The sequence below is a fragment of the Mastigoproctus giganteus genome, chromosome 9 (genome assembly GCF_048544385.1).
Source record: "Mastigoproctus giganteus isolate SK-2022 chromosome 9, ASM4854438v1, whole genome shotgun sequence".
NCBI lineage: Eukaryota > Metazoa > Arthropoda > Arachnida > Uropygi > Thelyphonidae > Mastigoproctus > Mastigoproctus giganteus.
This window is the reverse complement of record NC_143583.1, coordinates 80,976,540-80,997,805: the sequence shown is the minus strand read 5'-3', so window position 1 is coordinate 80,997,805 and position 21,266 is coordinate 80,976,540. Positions and strand designations below refer to the sequence as shown.

At 35.9% G+C, this 21,266-nt stretch overlaps 1 protein-coding gene across 2 annotated transcripts in view; it reads left to right on the top strand.

Moving 5' to 3' along the window:
• The window catches only part of LOC150080485 (guanine nucleotide-binding protein G(q) subunit alpha), a 214,303-nt gene that overhangs the window by 92,613 nt on the left and 100,424 nt on the right, over positions 1-21,266 (top strand). For both annotated transcript variants that reach the window (XM_090381701.1, XM_090381700.1), the window contains exons 2-4: positions 8,908-9,092; positions 18,787-18,941; positions 20,977-21,105. In XM_090381701.1, coding sequence (XP_090237827.1) covers positions 8,908-9,092; positions 18,787-18,941; positions 20,977-21,105 — 469 coding nt within the window. The remainder of the gene's footprint in view (positions 1-8,907; positions 9,093-18,786; positions 18,942-20,976; positions 21,106-21,266) is intronic.

Sequence of the window (21,266 nt, the reverse complement as noted above, 5' to 3'; positions counted from 1 at the left end):
AAGAATAGGTGCATGTATAGTATTAGCAATAGCCTCATGGTGCAAGGAAGCGTATGGCTTATGTAGCACCAGCCAAAAAAATAATAATAATCATAATAATAAAATAACAAAAAATAATATATAAAATAATAAGAGAAAAGGAAATGAACAGCCTATGTGTTTCCCTCCTCCAGTAGGTAATTATCCAGCTGACCTTTGAATTTCCTCAAACTGTCAACCTCTACCACCCACTTAAGTAACTTATCCCAGTAATTTATAATTTGCTTGTGCTAAAATAAAACTTCCTGCAATTCAGTCTAAACATCTCCCCTATAACTTTAAATTATGGCCCCTAGTTCTAGAATCATTTATAAACATGAGAATTTCATCCTCATTCATTTTATTTATGCCTCTCAGAGCCTTGAACACCTCAATCAAGTCTCCTCTAAGGTGCCTAGTTTCCAAGCTGCGCACCCCACATATTCGTAGTCTTTCTTCATATGGATGCCCTTTTGCCGATCTCACAAGGAGAGTTACCTGTCTTTGTACCTTTTCAAGAAGCAAAATCTTTCTTTTGGTGTGGTCTCCATACTTGAACACAGTTTGCCAAGTGTGGTCTAACAATAGCTTTATACAGGGTGTCTCAAAAATATTGGTGTAAACGTTTAGGGGAGGCAGGTAACATCTAAAGGAATGTGAATCGCATAGGAACCCATAACCGGAAACATCATGGGAAAGTAGTATCAGAGGCACAAGAAGCAGAAATGACACAAGACAGTAATTAGTGGCAAACATTTATTTGACGTAGGTGGTAGATGACTCTCATCAACCGGTGCAATACCACCACTTTGCTTATTGGAGGCTTGAAGTGGTGAAACCCATGTTTAGTCTCTAGAGCAAAGTTTCCGGCATCCCCCCCCCCATACTTCTCTTTCAACCCATGTACGGTACTAAGTACTATAGGTTTTGATACCTTTCGTGTTTGGGGTTTTCGTTAAAAAAAAAAAATTAACAATGGAGTAAGAGATGGATGCATTTCATGATGTTACAACAGATGCTCGAAGGTTCCACCATGAAACGCGATGCGTGCGTGACACCGACACGGCATGGATTGGCAGACACGGTCGAACACACCTGGAATTTCTTTGACAGTAGCAGCAGTGCAGACGAGTCTCGCCTTCAGATCCATTTCCATCTCCATGGGCGATTCATACACGATAGATTTGAGGGCCCCCACAGAAAGAAATCAAGGCTCGATAAATCAGGTGAGCGTGGGGGCCAGGCAATGGGTCCACCACGGCCAATCCATCGATGCCCAAAATGCCTGTTCAAATCGTCACGAACACACCTTCCATAATGGGCAGGTGCCCCGTCATGTTGAAACCAAATGTTGCATCTCACATTTGCTGGAACATCGTCAAGTAACCCTGGTAGAACTTGTTCAAGAAAGATCCGATATTTAGCGGAGTTCATGTGGGATGGTAACAGATATGGGCCGACTAAGCAGTCATCAACCATACCTGCCCACACATTTATTGTGAAGCGGTGTTGTGCCGCATGGGGGCACACACCGCGTGGGCCCTCTGCTAATCCATACACTATGTGCATGTCTGCTAGCTCACAGTCCGTATATTGATGCATGCTCTTCATGCGGCGACTACTGCTTGAATGAGTAAACCAGAAATTTTCCCTCTCACGAACTGATGAACAGCGCCATGTACCGACTTACGGTGACGTTTCTGGTTATGGGTTCCTATGCAATTCACATTCCTTTAGATGTTACCTACCTCCTAAACGTTTGTACCAATATTTTTGAGACACCCTGTATAATGGGATTATAATGTCCTTATCTCTACTAGCAATTGTTCGATAAGTCATTGACCACCATAGGCTTTCCTTGTAACCAGTTTACAATGCTCTGAGAACTTCATGTCTGACCGTACTGTAATACCAAAGTCCAGTTCCTCCACTACCGGCTTTAGTTCAACTCCACCAAGTGTATAAGTTATTTTGGGGTTACTGTTCCTCAGGTGCAACCTTACGCTTTGTTGGATTAAAGCATAGCTGTCATTTTTCTGACCATCCCTGAAATCGATGTAAGTCATTCTGAAGAAGCTCTGCTCGGTGGCGATCATTAACTACTCTGTCAGTCTTTACATCATCTGTAAATTTAGACATCACGCCCTCTATCCCTTCATCAAAGTCAATTATGAAAATCAAAAACAACAGTGGTGCCAATATGGATCTTTGGGGAACCCCACTCCTTACATCAACCCAATCTGAGGAATAATCATTTATCACACCTCTGCCTCCTGCCCTGAAGCCATCTAAGGATTTTCCCTGCGAGTCCAACCTGTTCCAGCTTATAAAGTAACCGTTCATATGGAACTGAGTCAAATGCTTTGCTGAAATCCAAATGTCGAAATTATTATCCAAGTCCAGCCCTTGAATGATCCTGTCAAAATAACTAACCAGATTAGTTAAATATGATTTTCCCTTTACAGAATCGTGCTGAGTATCCTTCAGAATTACATTACTATCTAAATGATCCTGAATTCCACCTTTGATCATTGTCTCCATGATTTTCCTTACTACTGAAATTAGACTAACCAGCCAGTAATTTCCCACTTCACTCTTAGAACCACCCTTATATATTGGAGATACATTGGCACTTTTTTCCAATCCAATGGAATCATACCCAAGTCCAGTGATGCTCTCATAATTATCCTCAATGTTTCAATGCACTCGCTCCCCACCTCCCTTAAGATTATAGGGTACATGCCCTCAACCCCAGGTGCCTCACTGTTCAAAAGTTTTTTTCATTAAATAAACACATGAAATTTCAACATCAATAATTACTTTTTTCAACTTCACTCCCATAATTTCTCACTGACTTAAAAGGGTTTTTCTTCTGTAAATATCAATGCAAAGTAACTGTTGAGTTCAACTGCAACTTGAGCTGGGATATCTGATACTATCTCATGTCTATTACATAAGGGTTCAATCTGGTTTGTTCTTCTCTTCTGTGTATTTATATATGTAAAGAATTCTTTATCCCCCTTTCTTTGCTACCTTTGCCGGTAATTTCTCATAATCTGCCTTTGCCAGCCTAACCTTTTCTGTGGCACTATTACAGATCAATCTGTAGCTGTTAAGGCTTCAGTAGTTTTTATTGTTCTAACTTTTCCATGCCGTCTTTTCCTGCTCAAGTAATCTGGCAACTTCATTATTCATCCAATTTGAAACCTCCTCGTGGAATATTTTTTTTAATGGTATATATGCATTCAGATCTTCTGCGATTAATGTTTTAAAGGTATACCATAATTCAATTGTATTCCCTCTCTGTCAGATATCTACCCAGTTAACAGAGGCCATGTAGCATCTTAAGCCACTGTAATTTCCTCTCTTGAAATTATAATCTATTCCTTTACCTTTAACTACTGCTATCTCTCTCTCTTCAACGTCCACCGTAGAACTCAGTGATCGCTTCCTGCTACTGGTTCCTGTACTGTTAAGGCCTTCATCTGGTTTATGGGAGATGAGGTCTAGAGTATTCTTTTCCCTAACATGTTGATACAAATAGCAATCGTCTAGTTGATTTTAAAATTTTGTCCCCCATATGGAGTTTCCTTCCCATTTGCTCCTATCAATTAGAGGCAAATTAAAATCGCCCACAATAAGACATTCACGCTTACTTGTCCATTCCATTTCCATGTAGAGGTTCTCATCATAATCTTCACAATCACCAAATAAATTTGAATTTGAAGTGCTGGGAAAGACAAAGGCAGATACTGTTGAGATATCAGAAACATGGTGTCACACAGATATAAGCAGTGCGGAATTAGAATTTGGGGAGTACAAAGTGTACAGAAAGAATAGGAAGGGAGGAGAGGTTAATTAAGCTGTTAATTAAGAAAAACAAATTCTAAGGAAGTGCATCCAGTTGACATAGATGGACAGTGCAATGATGAGTCAATTTGATGTAACATAAGCAATGGGAAAGCAAAAATGAGAGGAGTGTGTTATAGGGCTAATGACTTAATGGGTACAACGAACAATTGTACAAAAAAAATAGAATGAACCCGTAAATCAGACTGTTATAATTGGGGGTTTTAACTTCCCAGTGCCGACCGGGCTAGACAGGTGGGTCAAGTGCCTGCCTGGCAACCCAAAGGTCGCGGGTTCGAATCCCGCCTCTGGCTTGGATCAAAGTACTGCAAAAACCTTGGGAGGGTCATTATGGCCACAGAAGCCGATGCGCCAACAACTACCACCACTTCCCAGATATTGACTGGAACTTGTGGGTTGGTCACTCGCACACTAGCAAGACTTTTGTGGATTTATTGGATGATTTTTTTCTGCAGCAGCATGTTTGAGAAACAACCAGAGGGTATAACACTCTTGATCTGGTTATCAACAATGATTATTCGTGTATAAAGAATTTGCAGATAAAGGAACCACTAGGTAGCAGTGATCATAGTGTACTTATGTTGGATTTACTTAAAGATATAATTACTATCAGGTGTAAAGGGAAAGGTTTTTGCTTCTGTAGAGGTAACAAAGTGGTCTCAGACAGTTTTTAAATTCTGTACAGTGGGACAAACTGATGATATCACCAACAGCAAATTCTAAGTGGGAAGGATTTAAGAAACTAATTGTAGAAGCTACTAGGCTTTTCATACCGATTAAGAAATATTGTTCAAGGTTTAGACCTAAATGGTTATCAAATGAACTAATGAGACTCGTGGCAGAGAAGAAAAATGCATAGGATGAATATAAATTATCAGGTGACACAGAAGCCATCAGATATAAGCTAGTCTGTAATCAAGTCACTAAAGAGGTTAGGCAAGCGAAAACAGATTACGAGAAATCTTTGGCAAAGAATGCTAAGAAAAACAGCAAGGACTTATTTACCTATATAAAGTCTAGAAGGAACGGGATGAATCAGATTGGTCCATTTGATATCGATGGTTTGACTGTTGCTGATCCTCCTCAGATAGCTGAAAATCTGAATGAGTATTTTGCATCTACATTCACACATAAGGAGTTATTAAGGGAGGAAAATGCCAGACAGTTTATCAAACTGTAACAGAGTGGTTAATGATTCTGTAATAACTGAGAACAAAGTGGAGGAAAACTGTTGAAGTTAAACTTAAGGCAACTGGGGTGGATGGGATCTATCCCGTTATATTAAAGGAAGCAGCAAAGGAAGTCCCAATGGACTTGAGATATGCAAATGTATCCCCAATTCACAAAGGGGATCTAAGGGTGACACGAGTAATTACAGATCAGTTAGTTTAACTTCTGTTAAGGGGAAAATAATGGAGTCGCTGGTTAAAGATGTATTGAAGGATCATCTAGACAAGACTGCAGCAATAATTCAGACACAGCATGGGTTTGTTAAGGGAAAGTCTTGTCTGACAAATTTGATTGGTACCATGATGTAGTCACAAAGGAACAAAGGAATTGATATCATATACTTGGATTTCAGGAAAGCTTTTGACACTACTGTGCACGGAAGACTACTGTACAAATTGGAGCATATGGTATTAAAGGTAAGTTGCTACAATGGATAAGAGGGTGGTTGAGTGGGAGAATGCAGACTGGTAATCAATGGATGCTGCTCTTTGTTACCTAATGTTATTAGTGGAGTCCCCCATGGTTCTGTGTTGGGCCCACTGTTTTGTATATTTATCAGTGATATTGATGAAGGTATATCAGGCTTAATGTCAAAGTTTGTAGCTGATACACAGGTTAGTAGGGTTGTTGATGACATTAATGGCAGTGTACTACTGCAACAGGATCTAGAAAATTTGGGCAGATGGGCTGAGAAGTGGCAACTGAAGTAAACACCAAGAAATGTACCAACTGTATTGTACTACACTTATGGTGGTCGAAAATGAAAAAGATCTAGGAGTAATTGTGCAGTCAGATATGAAGTTGTCTGAGCAATGCAGACAGGCCTGCCAGAGCTGGTCATGGGGTATTGTCAATGATATACAGGAATTTTGCTAGTATGGAAAGCAGATAATTATCCCTTTGTATAAGGCAATGGTCAGTCCATGCCTTGAGTACTGTAGACAGGGCTGGAGGCCTCATTTTAGGAAGGATGTTGAATTGGTTGAGCATGTACAGAGAAAGGCAACAAGATTGGTGAGGGGAACGAAGGGGTCCTCTTACCAAGAAAGGCTTTAAGTTCTGCAAATTTCAGTGTCTGGAGGCACTGATTGATCTGATTGAGGTACATAAGGCCTTGAATTGGTTGAGCATGCTGAATTCTGATGGGATTCTTCTGCTTGCTCAGATTATGAATCTGAGGGGGCATAAATTCAAATTGAGGAAAGACTGTTGTATAATAGATGTGCGGAAATTTGCCTTTAGCCAGTAGGTGGTTAATTGCTGGAACAAAATTCCATCTGTCGTTGTGGAAGTTGTTAGCTTAAATAAATTCAAGGAGGAACTGGAAAAACATTTAGAGGGAATGGATGTGTGAAATTGGGTTTTTTTTTTTTTTTGTCTGATGCTACATTATATACACTTGCTTTCTTGCATCACATGCCTCCATTATTACTACCACCACCAAAAAAAAGGGCTTCTAGGTTCTCTTGCATGAAAACCATTTGAAATAATTTTCCTAACCTTGGTTAATAATGTTCAAATTTCATGTTTCTAAGATATTTTGCTTACACGTTCCGCAATCTTGTAGGACCAGTCAACAAATTATTGCTTCATCTTGGGATGTTATGTTAAGCAGTTTGAAGAATGGCTTGAAAACTTAGGTTTTCACGACATTCTTGGAACAGCTTTAGTACTATTAATAATTTTATAACAGTTAACACCTTCCGCGCAACATATAAGACAGTACCTCAAATTACCCCCTATTTCTTCACACATATATTGCAGAAATTGTTGAAGCACTGTAGAAATATCTACTGCAGGCTAAATTCCAGTGAATACATGTGATTTGAGTACTCAGTATTCTTTTAAAAATCCTACAAAAACCAGAAAGCTGTTCCAAGAATGTCTTGAAAACTTAGGTTTTCACGACATTCTTGGAACAGCTTTAGTACTATTAATAATTTTATAACAGTTAACACCTTCCGCGCAACATATAAGACAGTACCTCAAATTACCCCCCCTATTTCTTCACACATATATTGCAGAAATTGTTGAAGCACCGTAGAAATATCTACTGCAGGCTAAATTCCAGTGAATACATGTGATTTGAGTACTCAGTATTCTTTTAAAAATCCTACAAAAACCAGATGGAATAAGGTCTGGACTTGGGGTATCCATGTGAAACATCTTTTGAGATCAGTTAGTGTCTTGTTAAAACCATATTTTAGGGATTTCATCTGATGGTATTGTTTCCACAAATATTGCATGATGGTAAAAGAAAGTAATGTAGGTCTCTTTCACAAATTTGCATACCATACTTCATTTTTTTTTTTTTTTTTTTTTTTTTTTGAAGTGTAGTGAAGTATCAGATTTCATAAAGACTGTCTTGACAATATTTGAGAATTCTCAGAACTAATTTACACATCCAAATGGAACTGTGTTGATCTGTCCATGGCCATTCTTTAATTTTCAATCTAAGGAGTTGTGTTCTTCAAAATACTAACTGTACTGTGATCTGTTCTCAGCTGCATTTCCTGTACTGTCTTGATTTTATAGTGATGTGTGCAATGTTTTTCAGAGGAGCCTTACAAACCTGATCTGACAGATGATGCTTTGCCATGAAAACGTCCTTGTAGAATTTGGCAACTTCTTGTCCATAAAGAATTCGTCTTCTGTATGCATCTCTGATACTTCGGTTTTTTTTTTTTTTTTTAATTTATCTTTCAAGGCAAATCTCATTTGTTTGGATGGATATGGTCACTGCCATATACATTGCAGCATCTTCACTTGTGATTTCATAACTGATTTTTAATGTAACTTTCAAAAATGAATACTGATGATAATTTCTTGAAAGCAGATAGGTGAATACTTTACTCCACATAAAGGTGTACAAAAAATTAAAATGCCATAATAGCCTAAAGAAAAGTAAATCACTTAAAAAGTGAACACTAAGTCAAGTATTTTTGAATTCTTGACTGTTTCACATTGTCAGGCATTCAAAAGAATTTATTGTTGCTGTGTTATCCTGTTTGAAAACAAAGATGTTTCAGTCTGTTTTTGAAGCTTTGAGTAGTACAAGAAGAGAATTGGAGAGTATCTGGTACATTGTAAACTGTAACATTAGAAAGCAGAACAGAATCATACTCTATGTAATTCCAAAAGTCTGGTTAAAATTGATTGCATACAACACTTTTTTTTTTTTTTTTTTTTTTTTACTACTGAAACCAGAACCAAAACTGTAAGCCTCTGCATACTCTTTGAGTAGACATACACTTTTGTGTAGCTGTTTTGTTTGAAGGAGTAATCTCACTACTGCTCACAACCTGAGCAGTAGTGAGATTGTGGTATCAGGAACAGAAAAGAAAACAACACAATTATTTGTATGCAAGAAGAGTATATTATATTCTGTTAGTGTCATATTTATTTTTTAATACTATTTTCATGCATGACTGTTGATGATGTCCCAAAAATGTTGGATATTTGCAATGTGTTGCTTTTACATCAGGCTCTTTGTTATAAGATGTTCTCTGAGTTTTTGGTGGTTTTTGTTAACCAAAAGTCTACATCCTTCGTTAAAGTTATGTTGCAAGAACTTCATAAGTATCCAGAAGGTGTCTGTGGAATGAAAAACACTTTTCTAGTGGAGTGGCAGTAGTTATTCTTCAAACTTACCCCATTTTTGTACTTAATGATCTGAAACAAAGATACTTTAACATCTGTAGGTTTGTGTTCTTTTTGAACACTGAACTTATTATTAATGGTGTTGTGCACAAAAAAATAAATAAATCAAGTATGCAAATCTCTTTATAGGAACTGGAGAATCTGGAAAAAGTACCTTCATCAAGCAGATGAGAATTATCCATGGATCGGGATACTCTGATGAAGACAAAAAGGGCTTTATCAAGCTGGTTTACCAAAATATATTTATGGCCATGCAAAGTATGATTAAAGCAATGGATATGCTTAAGATTCTGTATAAAGATTCACGAAATATTGTAAGTCTTTGTCAGTTACTGTTAGTCAAGTTTATAATTAGCTTCTTTTATTTAAATTTTTTAAATATTTTTAATTGATTCATTGCTGTTTTGCATCTATCATAACATAAAATTCCTGAAGTTCATATCTAACTTTAAGCTGGCTTAATATTTATAGTCTGCTGTATATTAGGATTCACTTTTCTACTTTCAGTGATATTTTTTTTTTTTTTTTTTTAACTGTTCAGCAGAAATGCAGAATTTCTTAGTTGTAATTTGAAGTACAGCGAAAAATCATAATTGTAGTCTTTCAAATCTGTTATGTCCAGTGCTATGCAAGAACTGATTATATGTTTCATGGGCTGTCAGTCTTCCATTCGTTATTTATTGCTATGCTATCCTGCCAGATCTTTAGTTCTAGTAGAGTAAGCCCTCTTTCCTTTGATGCTTGCATAATGTTGATCTCTCTCCCTTTTAATCTGCCCCTAACCTTACCTTTCATTTTTGCTTGAATAAGGTTTAGCTAATCTCTCTTCTCCAATCTTTCATGATAAAAAGTAGAAAGCTGTAATTAATATCTGTGGCTTAATGCATGAATAACAACCTATGTCGGTTTTTGGTCAAAATGAGATAAGCTAAGAAATGAGCTCACAGAAATGTGGGGTTTTCTATGCAAGAACAACCAATGTTTTAACTATAACAGAACCTTGAGTGTTGAGATCCCTTGAACCAATGTCATATCAGCAACCTTAAATAATTTCAGTTCAGTAATGACCAGTGTGGACTTTGGTGAAGCATCTTGAATAATTCTCAATACTAGAACAGCCAATGTCAACTTTAGCTATTTTACTACCAGAATGCATTGCATTTGTTTCATGCTGTGGTGGGTTATAGTGAGTTTGATTTTATTTCTTAAAAGTACTCTTGGCTAGTGTTTAGTATTGTTAAGTTTACTGTTGTGGAACAATGTCCTCAAGAACATGGCGAATGATAGAAATGTGTCAGAATGCAGAGAACAAAAAGAAAGGTAAGCACTGCTTTATTTTATTTAGTTATTTGTTGAATTTTCGCCATTAGCTATGGTGGTATTTCACCATCCAAAAAGTAACAATTTTTTTTTCTAATTTTTTTGTAACTTTTTTTTTTTTACCAATGCTTTAGAAATGTGTTAGTATAATAGTGAAGTTAGATTTACATCTGAATACTGAATTTTTATTTATAGAAAAGAATACTGAATTTGCCACTTCTTATAATTCTGCAGAGGCCAGCTGCTTCCATGCCAGCCCCTTTAACTGGATGTAATGATTAATGAATAAATATTTAACTCATGTTCTAACTTTTAATGATATATATGATAGTGATCACTAATTGTGATAAATTCTTTTCTAGATTTAAGGCCTGTGCCTGAAAATGAGAAAGCAGAAACTGTGAGACAGACAGCTAATTCTCCTGGTCCCCTCTTTTCAGATAGTTCTGAATATAATCCCTCAGAAAGTTAAGATTCTTCTGATTCTGAGAAAGAACCATGGAGGATTAAAGTCAATATTAGGCACGCTAAGGAAGGATGAAAGGAAGAAAGATGCTGAACCAACAACGAAGTGAAAATTACTCTTCTAAATGGGCTCGTAATGTTTGAAAAATAGCTAGGATGGAAGGAAAAGAATACATGTCTACAACAGGAAAAATTAAACCCAGTAAGGAATTGAACCCACCATGTGCTTGCCAAAGAAAGTGTTTTGAGATATTAAATGACGATGACTGGGAAAATGTATTTAAAGATTTTTATAAGCTATCAAGTGAAGCACTTAAGCAGCCACTCCTTTTCAAGGAAGTATTTTTTGCAGTAAGGTATAAACAGAATGGAGGTATATCAAACAATGATTCTAAATAAGCAGACTGTGACCTTAATGAAATTTTGAATAATTGTTGAAAAGAAATGTGTTTGTAACAGTGGTATTTGCCCAGAAAATGGTAGAAGTAAACACGGACATCTAAAACAGATATCAAATGAAAGTAAGAAGAAAATAATAGATCACTTAAGATGATTCCCAGCTTACTGCAGTCATTATTCAAGATCTCACACAGAAAAAAAATATCTAACTCAAGACATTACTGATATCTAAAATGTATAGATTGTATAAAACAGATTGTGAAGAACGTAACTTGAGGCCATTTACCGAAAAATCTTTGTTGAAAATTTTAACTTGTAATTTCATTGGCCAAAGAATGACACTTTTGGCAAGTGTGACAAATTTGAACTTTTACTTAAAACATTAACTCTAGAGGAAGGTCATAAAATTGACGAGGAAAAGAAAATTCATTTGAATTTAGCAGAATCTAGCAATGAACAGAAGAGAATGAACAAAAAATTAGAGAACATCCCAACCTTTATTTTCTTTGTTTTGATTTCCAGAAGTATCTGCCAACACCATTGTTATACAGCAGAATATCTTTTTATAAAAGATCATTGTGGACTCTGAATTTAACTGTGTGTTGTGTTACCAACTCCAAGCAATCTGCTCAGTGTTACTTGTGAGATGAAACCATTGCCGGACTAGGGAACAATGAAATTGCTTCACGTATTTGCCAACACCTTCTGTCACAACTTAAAGATGTAGACGAAGTCAATATGTTCAGTGACTCTTGTAGTTGCTGAACAGAAACATCAATTTCACACTAATGCTCCTCAGTATGTTTTCTGAGCTACAAGGTTGCAAAAGTCAGCTGATGGTGGTTAATCAGAAGTTCCTACAGCCTGGTCATACTTGCATGGTGGCTGACTCCATTCATGCATCCATTGAGAAAACAAAACACCACAATGGCAAAAATGAAAACACCAAGAGACTGGGCAAACTTGATCTGGCTAGTTCCTGGAAAACTGCCGATAAGTTGTAGAACTTGAGCAAAACAAATTCTTGAACTTTATTGAACTTCTTTGTGTGTCTTATGTGCACAAAAAACACCTTAAGAGAATCTGTTCCATGGCTTAAGATTAAATGGTTATAATATAGTTATGATTCTCCTGGAAAATTATTTTATAAGCTTTCCTTCAAGAACAAGAAGAGTTCTAGACATTAGATTTATCAAGAAAAAGTAGACATTCTGGTAATCAAAATTTGTCTCCAGTTAACACTAAGTGGATCCCAATTTCAGCAGAAAAACTTAGGCCTGCAGTCGTTACTGCCCTTTATAATTCAATTAAATGGTAATAACCTTAAGCTGGGTGGTCCTCCTGGAAACAGTTTCAAATCCCTACCAGATGGAACTTAGAATGTATTGTAATTTTTCATCTGTTAAAGTTAATTTTATTTTTATCTGCCTAGTAGTCCTACTGGGCAGGACTACTAGGCAATGTTTAATGTGTCTTAATGTTGTGATTGCAATAAAATAATAAAGCATGATAAAACTCAAAAGTAGTAGTAGTAGTTTACTTTTTGCAAAAATAATTAACCATTAAGCCATACCTCTCCCTATAGAAATGCTATTAAACAGTAAAACAGAAAGGTGATAAATTCTATAGAAATAACCACTGTAAAAATAACCAATTTATTGTTAAATAATTGGATGTTGTTATTGCTAAAACAACAAATGTCAATAATTTAGAGATTTTAAATGCTACAACAACTTAATGTCAGAAATGGTGACAGTTGTATTCAGTATTATTAGTGTAGAGTGGCAAATATAGCAAAAGTAGTTTTGGTTTCAAAAAGATTGGCAGTTTTGTACAGAATTTCAATTGCATATTCCCAGAAATTACGATTGTTGACATTTGGTTGTTCTTGCATTAAGCCACAGTTGTGTATATGGATCTGCTTTGTATATGTTGATTATGTATTTGTCCTGTATGTTATATTACAAGTTGTCATCTGGGGTATGTTTGGCTTGATATTTTCTAAATTTATTCATGTACTACATGCCCATATTATTTTAGTTTGCTTCACTTACCTTTAATCGGATGCACAAGTTTTTTTTTTGTTTTTTTTATTAGCTCTGTAGTTTAAAAATAGGCTTAAACTGTGTTATAAACAGCATTTTTCTTTTTATCTAATTTCTTTTTTGATCTGACTGAATTTAACCGGTTTCCTACACTTTCTGCTGCCTTCCACATTTGATATCCTGTTTTCACTAAACACTGTTCCTACATACACCTGAATTTTCATAAATTTCCCTCTTCTCTCTCTGAGTTTTTTTGTGGGGTTTCCATGGATCTGGAAAACCTGAGGATTACTGAAGTCTGAGGAAAATTAATTGATTTAGAATCTGTTATATGAAAACATTTGGGAATTTAAAATCTGTTATCTGAAAACAGTTTTTTCCTAATCAATTCTAATTGTACTATTTGCATAAAAGGGAAGCAGGGAAAAAAAAATTGAGAAAAGTTAGTCTTTATTATACAGGGTGTTTCAAAAGTAATGGTCAGTAATTTAAAGGTGAACTGTAAAGACTACAATATGCAAAAAAAGGCTAGTGAACATGGGTCCTTAAGTGAATTGTTTTTGAGATATTGCACATTTCTAGTTGGGATCCACCACTGATAGGGTGAACTGTACAGGGTTGGGATCCACCACTGACTTGTTTGTTTAGGTTTGGTTATGCTCATTTCCCTTTTCCTTTCTCCCTTTTCCCTCTCTCAATGCTCTGAGAGGTAGCAGGCATACTAGTACTTGTCAAAGGATAGTCAACATGGAAAGAGGTTGCAGTGAAGAGTATGCAGACATGCACTTGATGTATAGTAAAGCCAACGGCAGTACACTCAAGGCTGCACGTTTGTACCAAGAAGCATTTCCCTGACGAAGGCAGCCCAACAGGTGCACATTCATCAGGGTACATCAGTGCCTTAGAGAACATGGGTGCTTCACACATGGAATATGAGCAGGTAGGCCCAGAAGCATAACACCTGATGTTGAGGAAAGGGTGTTAGAAAGAATAGAAAATCCAGGAATTTCAACAAGGAGGGTTGCTCTGCAAGAGCATATACTGATTCATAGCAGTGTGTGGTGAATTTTACATTACCAATTACTGTACTCCTACCATATCCAATGTGTACAAGGTCTGAGAAATACAGACTACCCTCCCAGAGTGAACTTCTGCCAGTGGATGCAACGACAGTGTCCTGAACCCCCAATTTTGAAACAACATTTTGTTCTCTGACAAAGCTGAGTTTACTCGTGATGGTATTTTTAATTTGCATAACTGTCACATTTGGTCCGACAAATCCTAATGCAGTTCACGAACCACGACATCGGCAACGTTTTTCATTGAATGTCTGGGCAGGACTACTAGGAGACTGTCTAATTGGACCACACTTTCTGCCAAACAGGCTAACAGGAGAGCTTACCTTCAGTTCCTGCAGAATGTTCTTCCAGACCTTGATGATAATGTTCCACTTCAGCAATGCCAGAACATGAGGAATAAAAACATGTGGTTTTTATTCCTCTTAAAAGATCCTTGATTACATATTTTTTTAAATTAGAAAGATCAGGTTTCTAGGTACCATTGTTTTTTTTTCAAAAACAATGAATTCTAAATACAATTTTTTTTTTTTTTTTTTGTGTCCATCTTTTTTCTAACTTGTCTTGGTTGAAATATTTAATACTACATGATCAAACAGTGCTCTGTTTGACCTAAGCCTGACTGTACTTCCCCAACAATGCTTCTAACCTCTAAAATATTTTATAGAGAAGGTTAGAAGTACTGTTTTTAATTTTACAAGATGTTCTTCAAGGCTAAAATACCCCCCTGTAATTTCTGCATTCAGCTTTATTTCCTGTTTTATATATTGTTATGATTAATAATAAGGCCTTGGTCCAATCTTATGGAACTTTTTCTTTTTAGAAAATGACCCCTGGATAAAGTGATTTAACTAGTGACACCATTTTTCCTTCCCTCCATCTTTCAGCATTATAATTTCATTTAAAATTGCTGCCTTTTCATTGATATTTTCGATCATAAACAAAATATAGTATGCACAATTTTTCCCATTTCAGTCTGACAGTAACATCTTCAAGTTTTTCATTAACAATTCAACCAAGTATTTGCTCCATTCTTCAAAAGTGTTTTTTCTGTGTAAACTTCATCCTTATAATTTTTGATTAATTTAGTTATATTTTTTACACATGTCCTTTTGGTTTTTAACTAAATGTCATAAACATTTAGTTAAAAACCAAAATCAGTATCAATATCTTGATATAAATGGTTTTATTGTTGATGATTCTGCTCAGATAGCTGAAAAACTGAATGAGTAGTTTGCATCTCTATTCACAGGTGAGAAATTCTATAAGAAAGTGTTAGGCCAGAAGCTTATCAAATTATAACATGCCATTAAATGATTTTGTAATAACTGAGAGCAAAGTGGAGGAGAAATTGTTGAAATGAAACATAAGGCACCTGGGCTGGATGGAATCCATCCAGTTATATTAAAGGAGGCAGCAAAGGAAGTAAGCTGGCCCTTAGCCTTGGACTCAGTGGAGGTCCCCACGGACTGGAGAAGTGCAAATGTAACCCGAATTCACAAAGGGAGATCGAAAGGTGACACGATTAATTACAGACCTTTCGATTTAACTTCTGTTCTGGGGAAATTAATAAAGGCACTGGTTAAAAAAGCACTCCAAAATCATCTAGACCAGTGGTGTCCAACCTATGGCCTGCGAGCCATATCCGGCCCGCGAATAATTTTTATACAGCCTGCTCAAAAAGTGGACTAAAACAACATTTTAGTCATGTCACTGCCTCTGTACGCATGTAAGGGTATCTGGACTGTATCAAACGCGTAGTACTCCAGTGCAGTCATAATTATATACGTTAAATACACTTATGTTGTGTTGCATTAAAAAATCATCCTTAAAAATGTTCTGAATGAGGAGTGTTGATTTGGAGGGTCGTGTTTTTAATCAAAGGTGAATTGAAGACTATTTCTTCATTGAGTACAATGAAAAAGCAGTGTGTTTGCTGACTGATGAGACTCAGTTTTTAAAGATATAAATTAAAATGACACTATGATTCCAAGCATAAATCTTATGATCAATATAAAGGAGTGTTGCAAAAAGTGTATTGTTCAAAGTTACAAAACAAATTAAGAAAACAGCAAAACACACTGAAAATGTATCAGTCAAATTTATCCCCTGCAAGTGCCAGTTATCAAGTTTCACATTTGATCACTTTTGAAAGTAAACGGTTCAGTTTGGTGATGCTGAATTTGTTAAAAGTTGTTGAATAAATTTGTCCAGAGAAATGAAAAATGATACAAAACAGTTTGTCTGGACAAAAAATTATGTGAAGAGTAGAAGATATTGGAAAGAATTTGTTCAAACAAATTTTGGAAAACATAAAACAAATGAAATATTTGTTTTTGTGGTACTGGATTACAGTACTAATGTAAATGACACAGCTGAACTCCTTATTTCCATACATGGAATTAATGATAATTTTGTACCAGTTGAAGATTTTGCTGATCTACAGAGCATGCATGGAATAACTACAAGTGAAAATGGCGCCTCCGTAGCCAGGTGGGAAGGAGCAGCAGTGCGTAGCACACGCTTCTTGATTAGACCGGGGTTCGAGCCCGTCACCACCAAATATGGAGGGTGCGGAAAGGTCAGGGAATGACCACCGCATATCCCGGAGCAATATGGCCTTAGTTGCTAATGCTCCTAAAAACCAAAATAACTAACTAACAAGTGAAAATCTTTTTGAAAATTTTTGCCAGTCTTGAAAAGTTAGGATTAAATATTAAAAATCTGGTAGGAGTCACAAATGATGGTACAAAAAATATGATTGGTAAAAACATTGGGTAAAAACTCTCTTGGGGTAACTCGGGAATTTTTTTGGCTGGTGCAGGATTTTTTTTTTTTATGAAAACCCCAAACACGAAAGTTATCAAAACCTATAGTACTTAGTACCGTGCATGGGTTTAAAGAGAAGTATGGGGGGGGGGGATGCCGGAAACTTTGCTCTAGAGACTAAACATGGGTTTCACCACTTCAAGCCTCCAATAAGCAAAGTGGTGGTATTGCACCAGTTGATGAGTCATCTACCACCTTAAAAGTACTTGACCGTTTACCAATCCTGGAAATTCACTTATACCATGCCATACAATTTATATCTGACCATGCATGCAAGTTTTGTGTATTGTTTATGCAGTCCTGCATAAACAAAGCCTCATCAGTGATTGAGATATATTGCTTAAAGTAGGGATGTGTTATTAGCCAGTGGCAAATCACAAATTACCTACCAGAATCTCCAGGTTCATGGTGCTAAATTTACTATTAATGGTATGGATAGAGACTTGAGTGTTTAATGTCCTTCATGCTACTGTCTGTGGGACATTTGAAGTAAAGCAATTCATCGGATACTGATTGGGTGGACTGTGTTTGCACCCAATCAATAATGTCCTCATTATCGGAGGTTTGACTCATAGCACACTCAGCTGGTGTTGACACACACTGGGAAAGCTTATGTTTCTTGCAGTTGTTGATGGGCAGTAGAAAGTATGCTAATTAGGAATTCTTCATCTTAGAAATACTCCAGTAGAAATAGGAGTAGCTCCAGTAGAAAACTCATAGAAAGTACACATGTACTGTGCAATCTATGCTACTGTTGCACAGACCGACATTCAAACATATGGATATGTGGTGACACATGCACCCTTTATGAGAAATGAGGACTTATTCAATCTTTTTCCACATCCAGTGTGTAAAAACGTGTACCACTATGAAATGTCATTTCTGATTACAGTAAACATGTTTATCATATTTAAGTCTTAACTTTCCCTTATCCCTTTTCCATATCTATGTAATAGTTGAGAATTGGTCCATTATGATACAGGGTCATTGAAAAAGGTGTCAGTGATTTTGTGATAAAATAAAATGCAAATACTTAAATTATTCAATTGATTCATTTTTTAATATTTACAGGAATATCTCAATTTTACTTCATACCTTAGTATGTTTCAATATGAGCTGCATTTGTTGCTTGGCAAACATCAAAGCAGTAGTCGATCTCTGTCCATATGCACTCAATCATTTCCGTAATGGTTGCTATTGTAGCTGTGATCTTCTCTCTTAAATGGTGCAGATTGCGAATCTTTTCTGCATAGACTATGTTCTTTAGGTAGCCCCACAAGAAAATGTCTAATGGTGTCAGGTCAGGACTTCTTGGTGGTCAAGACTGACACTGACTGAGTGACTTTTTGGTGGCCATCTTACTATACTGACTGAGGTGGTGCGCATAGGAATCATTCTATGCAAACTCACAGCACAGTCAAGGTCATTGTTGAGGTGTCAAATGAAGCTTTGATCAAATATTTCTGAAGATAATTAAAAGGGAAATCATGGACATGAACGCTTTTTGATGACCCTGTTTTTCATTCTGAATGATCTCCGGAATTGCCCTTTAAAGCGATAAAAAGTTGTGGATTGCCTTGTGTGTGAGATCAAAAAGCTTGAATGATATTATAATTCATGACCACACAGCCATAGCTAAAAGATTGTACTTACGGTGAATCTTTGAGTATGCTCACAAAGTTTTAACTTTTATTCTAGGTCAGTGAAAAGCTGCTTTGAGTGAACACTTTTGTCGTGTACTTAAAAAAATGACTGAATTTGAATTCCCGACAACAGCTATTCTAAACAATTTTTGTCTCATTTACAATCATATTTTATTCTTAAATTGTATAATGTATTTGAGATATTACCTTTATATAAAAATATTTCTTTAGGAAAATGGGGACCTTGTACGATCCATAGACTATGAAACAGTAACAACATTTGAAAGTCCTTATGTGGAAGCCATAAAATCCTTATGGAATGATTCAGGTATTCAAGAATGTTATGATAGAAGAAGAGAATATCAGTTAACAGACTCAGCAAAATAGTAAGTAGTGAAGCCCAAGTTTTTATGGCATATGTTCTTGAGAGTTTTATTATTTCAGTCATGGAAAAGCTGTAAATGAAGTATTGTATTTAAGAAAGTTTTCCACCATTGTTAACTTTAAAATTGAATTTGCCTATTTCTGAGGTTCAGTATGAGTACTGTCTTATTAGAGCCGTTGGTGGGAGGCATGTGGGAGTCATATTTTTTAATTTGTTTTTAAACTGCAATTCTCCCTACCACTAATTTCTCATAACTTGAACATTTGTGTTAGTTTGTTCATAAGCAATCCAGTAGCCTTTTTCCATCTACAGAACAGTCCATATGTGTGTGCACTATGCTGCTCATCAGCAGAATGTCAATTTCAGAGTTTACTTCTGTAACATTTTCCCCCCCTACTCTTTGGGTGTCACAAAAGGAAACATTGCCTATGTTGATGCTGGCATTAGTTAGCTTCATAAACCAACGCCAGAAATCTGGATGCATTGAAGGTTGTGTTTTTAAGAAATGTATCATGCGGCAATGAGAATTTTTGTTATGTACACTGAAGCACCATATTACCAGAGCTATTCTGTCTAACTCAGGGTGCACCATTTTTAAGCATTAGCTGGCCTTCCCACCTACCCATAGAAGAGAGATTACTGCTAAGCCTTTCTCTGCTCTCATCAAGTATTCTGTTAGGTTTATGTCATCTAATGTTGATTTAATATGTCTAACAGAAATTTGATGTTACTCAAATGGGGAAACATTGAGTTTTACTATGGTGGGTATAATGTGTTTATCCCAGAAGTAGTCTGGCAGGGTTGATAAGACTCCTAACAAATTTCACCAATTTCATACTCTTCATCTACTCATCCACACACCTGAAACTTCCAGTATCTTTCAACAGAAGTGGGTGCCTCTGTAGCTAGGTGGGCAGGAGCAGCATTGTGTAGCACACGCTTCTTGATTAGACCGGGGTTCCAGCCCGTGACCACCAAATACAGAGGATGCAGAAAGGTCAGGGAATGACCACCACATATCCCCGGAGCAATATGGCCTTAGTTGCTAATGCTCCTAAAAAACAAACAATCAACAGAAGTGTTTTCTGTGATTATTGAAAATTTCAGAAATATCTTTTAGTTATTGGGCAAACAGGGAAAAAAAAAATGCAAGATTAACTGTAAAATGATCCTGAAGCCCTTTTAGTTTATTCCTAAACAAGTGGGAGTTGCCCTCACTGAGGCTGTCTTTGTAAAGAGTTACCTCATTTGTTAGATTTTGCAAAAAAAAAAAAAAATGGGAATTAAAAAAAAAGTGATGTATGTTGCATCTATTTATAAAAAAAAAAAAAAAATTCAAGGAAATTCATCCAGAAGCCACATATAAATTCCAAAAAACTGTTGACTGTTGCATGATAGACAATGCGACGTTGCATGTTAGATTAAAAGGGAAAAAAAAGTTTGCAATATTATTATTATTTCTTTTTTTTTTCTTTAAGCAATATTGCACCTTATGGCACCTTTATTGTACACGTATTTGATCTTGTAAACAATGTTTCAAGAAAACATCCCTATTGAAAACTGTACAGAAGCAACTTCAAGTGTAATAGGACTTCCTTGGTATTCAAGAAATCAGAGTTAAGCTCACATGTTACCTGTAGTTGTTTTGTGGTACTAACATTTTTAAAATTTTAAGCATAATTAATAAACATTGTATCATTAAAACTGAGTATTTCTAGTGGCCAAGTTTCAAATGACTTTCTAATTTTGTTTTAGCAATCTAGAATATCCCATTTATTTCTTTCACAAAACATTTAATTCCATCTTTACAAAGCAAATTTCTTCTAACTAGGGTGGGCCATTCTGTAAAAAACTACTTTTTGAATTTCTTAATTTAATTCAATAGTTCAACAATTGTCTAAAATGTTTGGTACCAACATTGTTGAACCTTTAGTACATCCAAAACTACTAGTAGTATTTTTAATAAATATTTCTGAACATATGGCTTACAGTCATTTTAAATCACAAATTTTTATTTTTTATTTTTCTCCTCCTAGTTACCTGAGTGATATTGACAGAATAGCAAGACCAGATTATCTCCCAACTCAACAAGATATTTTAAGAGTTAGAGTGCCTACAACTGGCATTATAGAATATCCATTTGATCTTGATTCTATCATATTCAGGTAATTATATTTTGCATTTAGTCAGTATATTCACTGTTTTTATAAACTACTACATTATATATGTTAAAAAAATATTATGACTTCATTTTTCCTGAAATGCATGATTTTCACATGTTTTCTGTTGTAGTTCATACTCATAATAATATTGAGATCATTAAAGA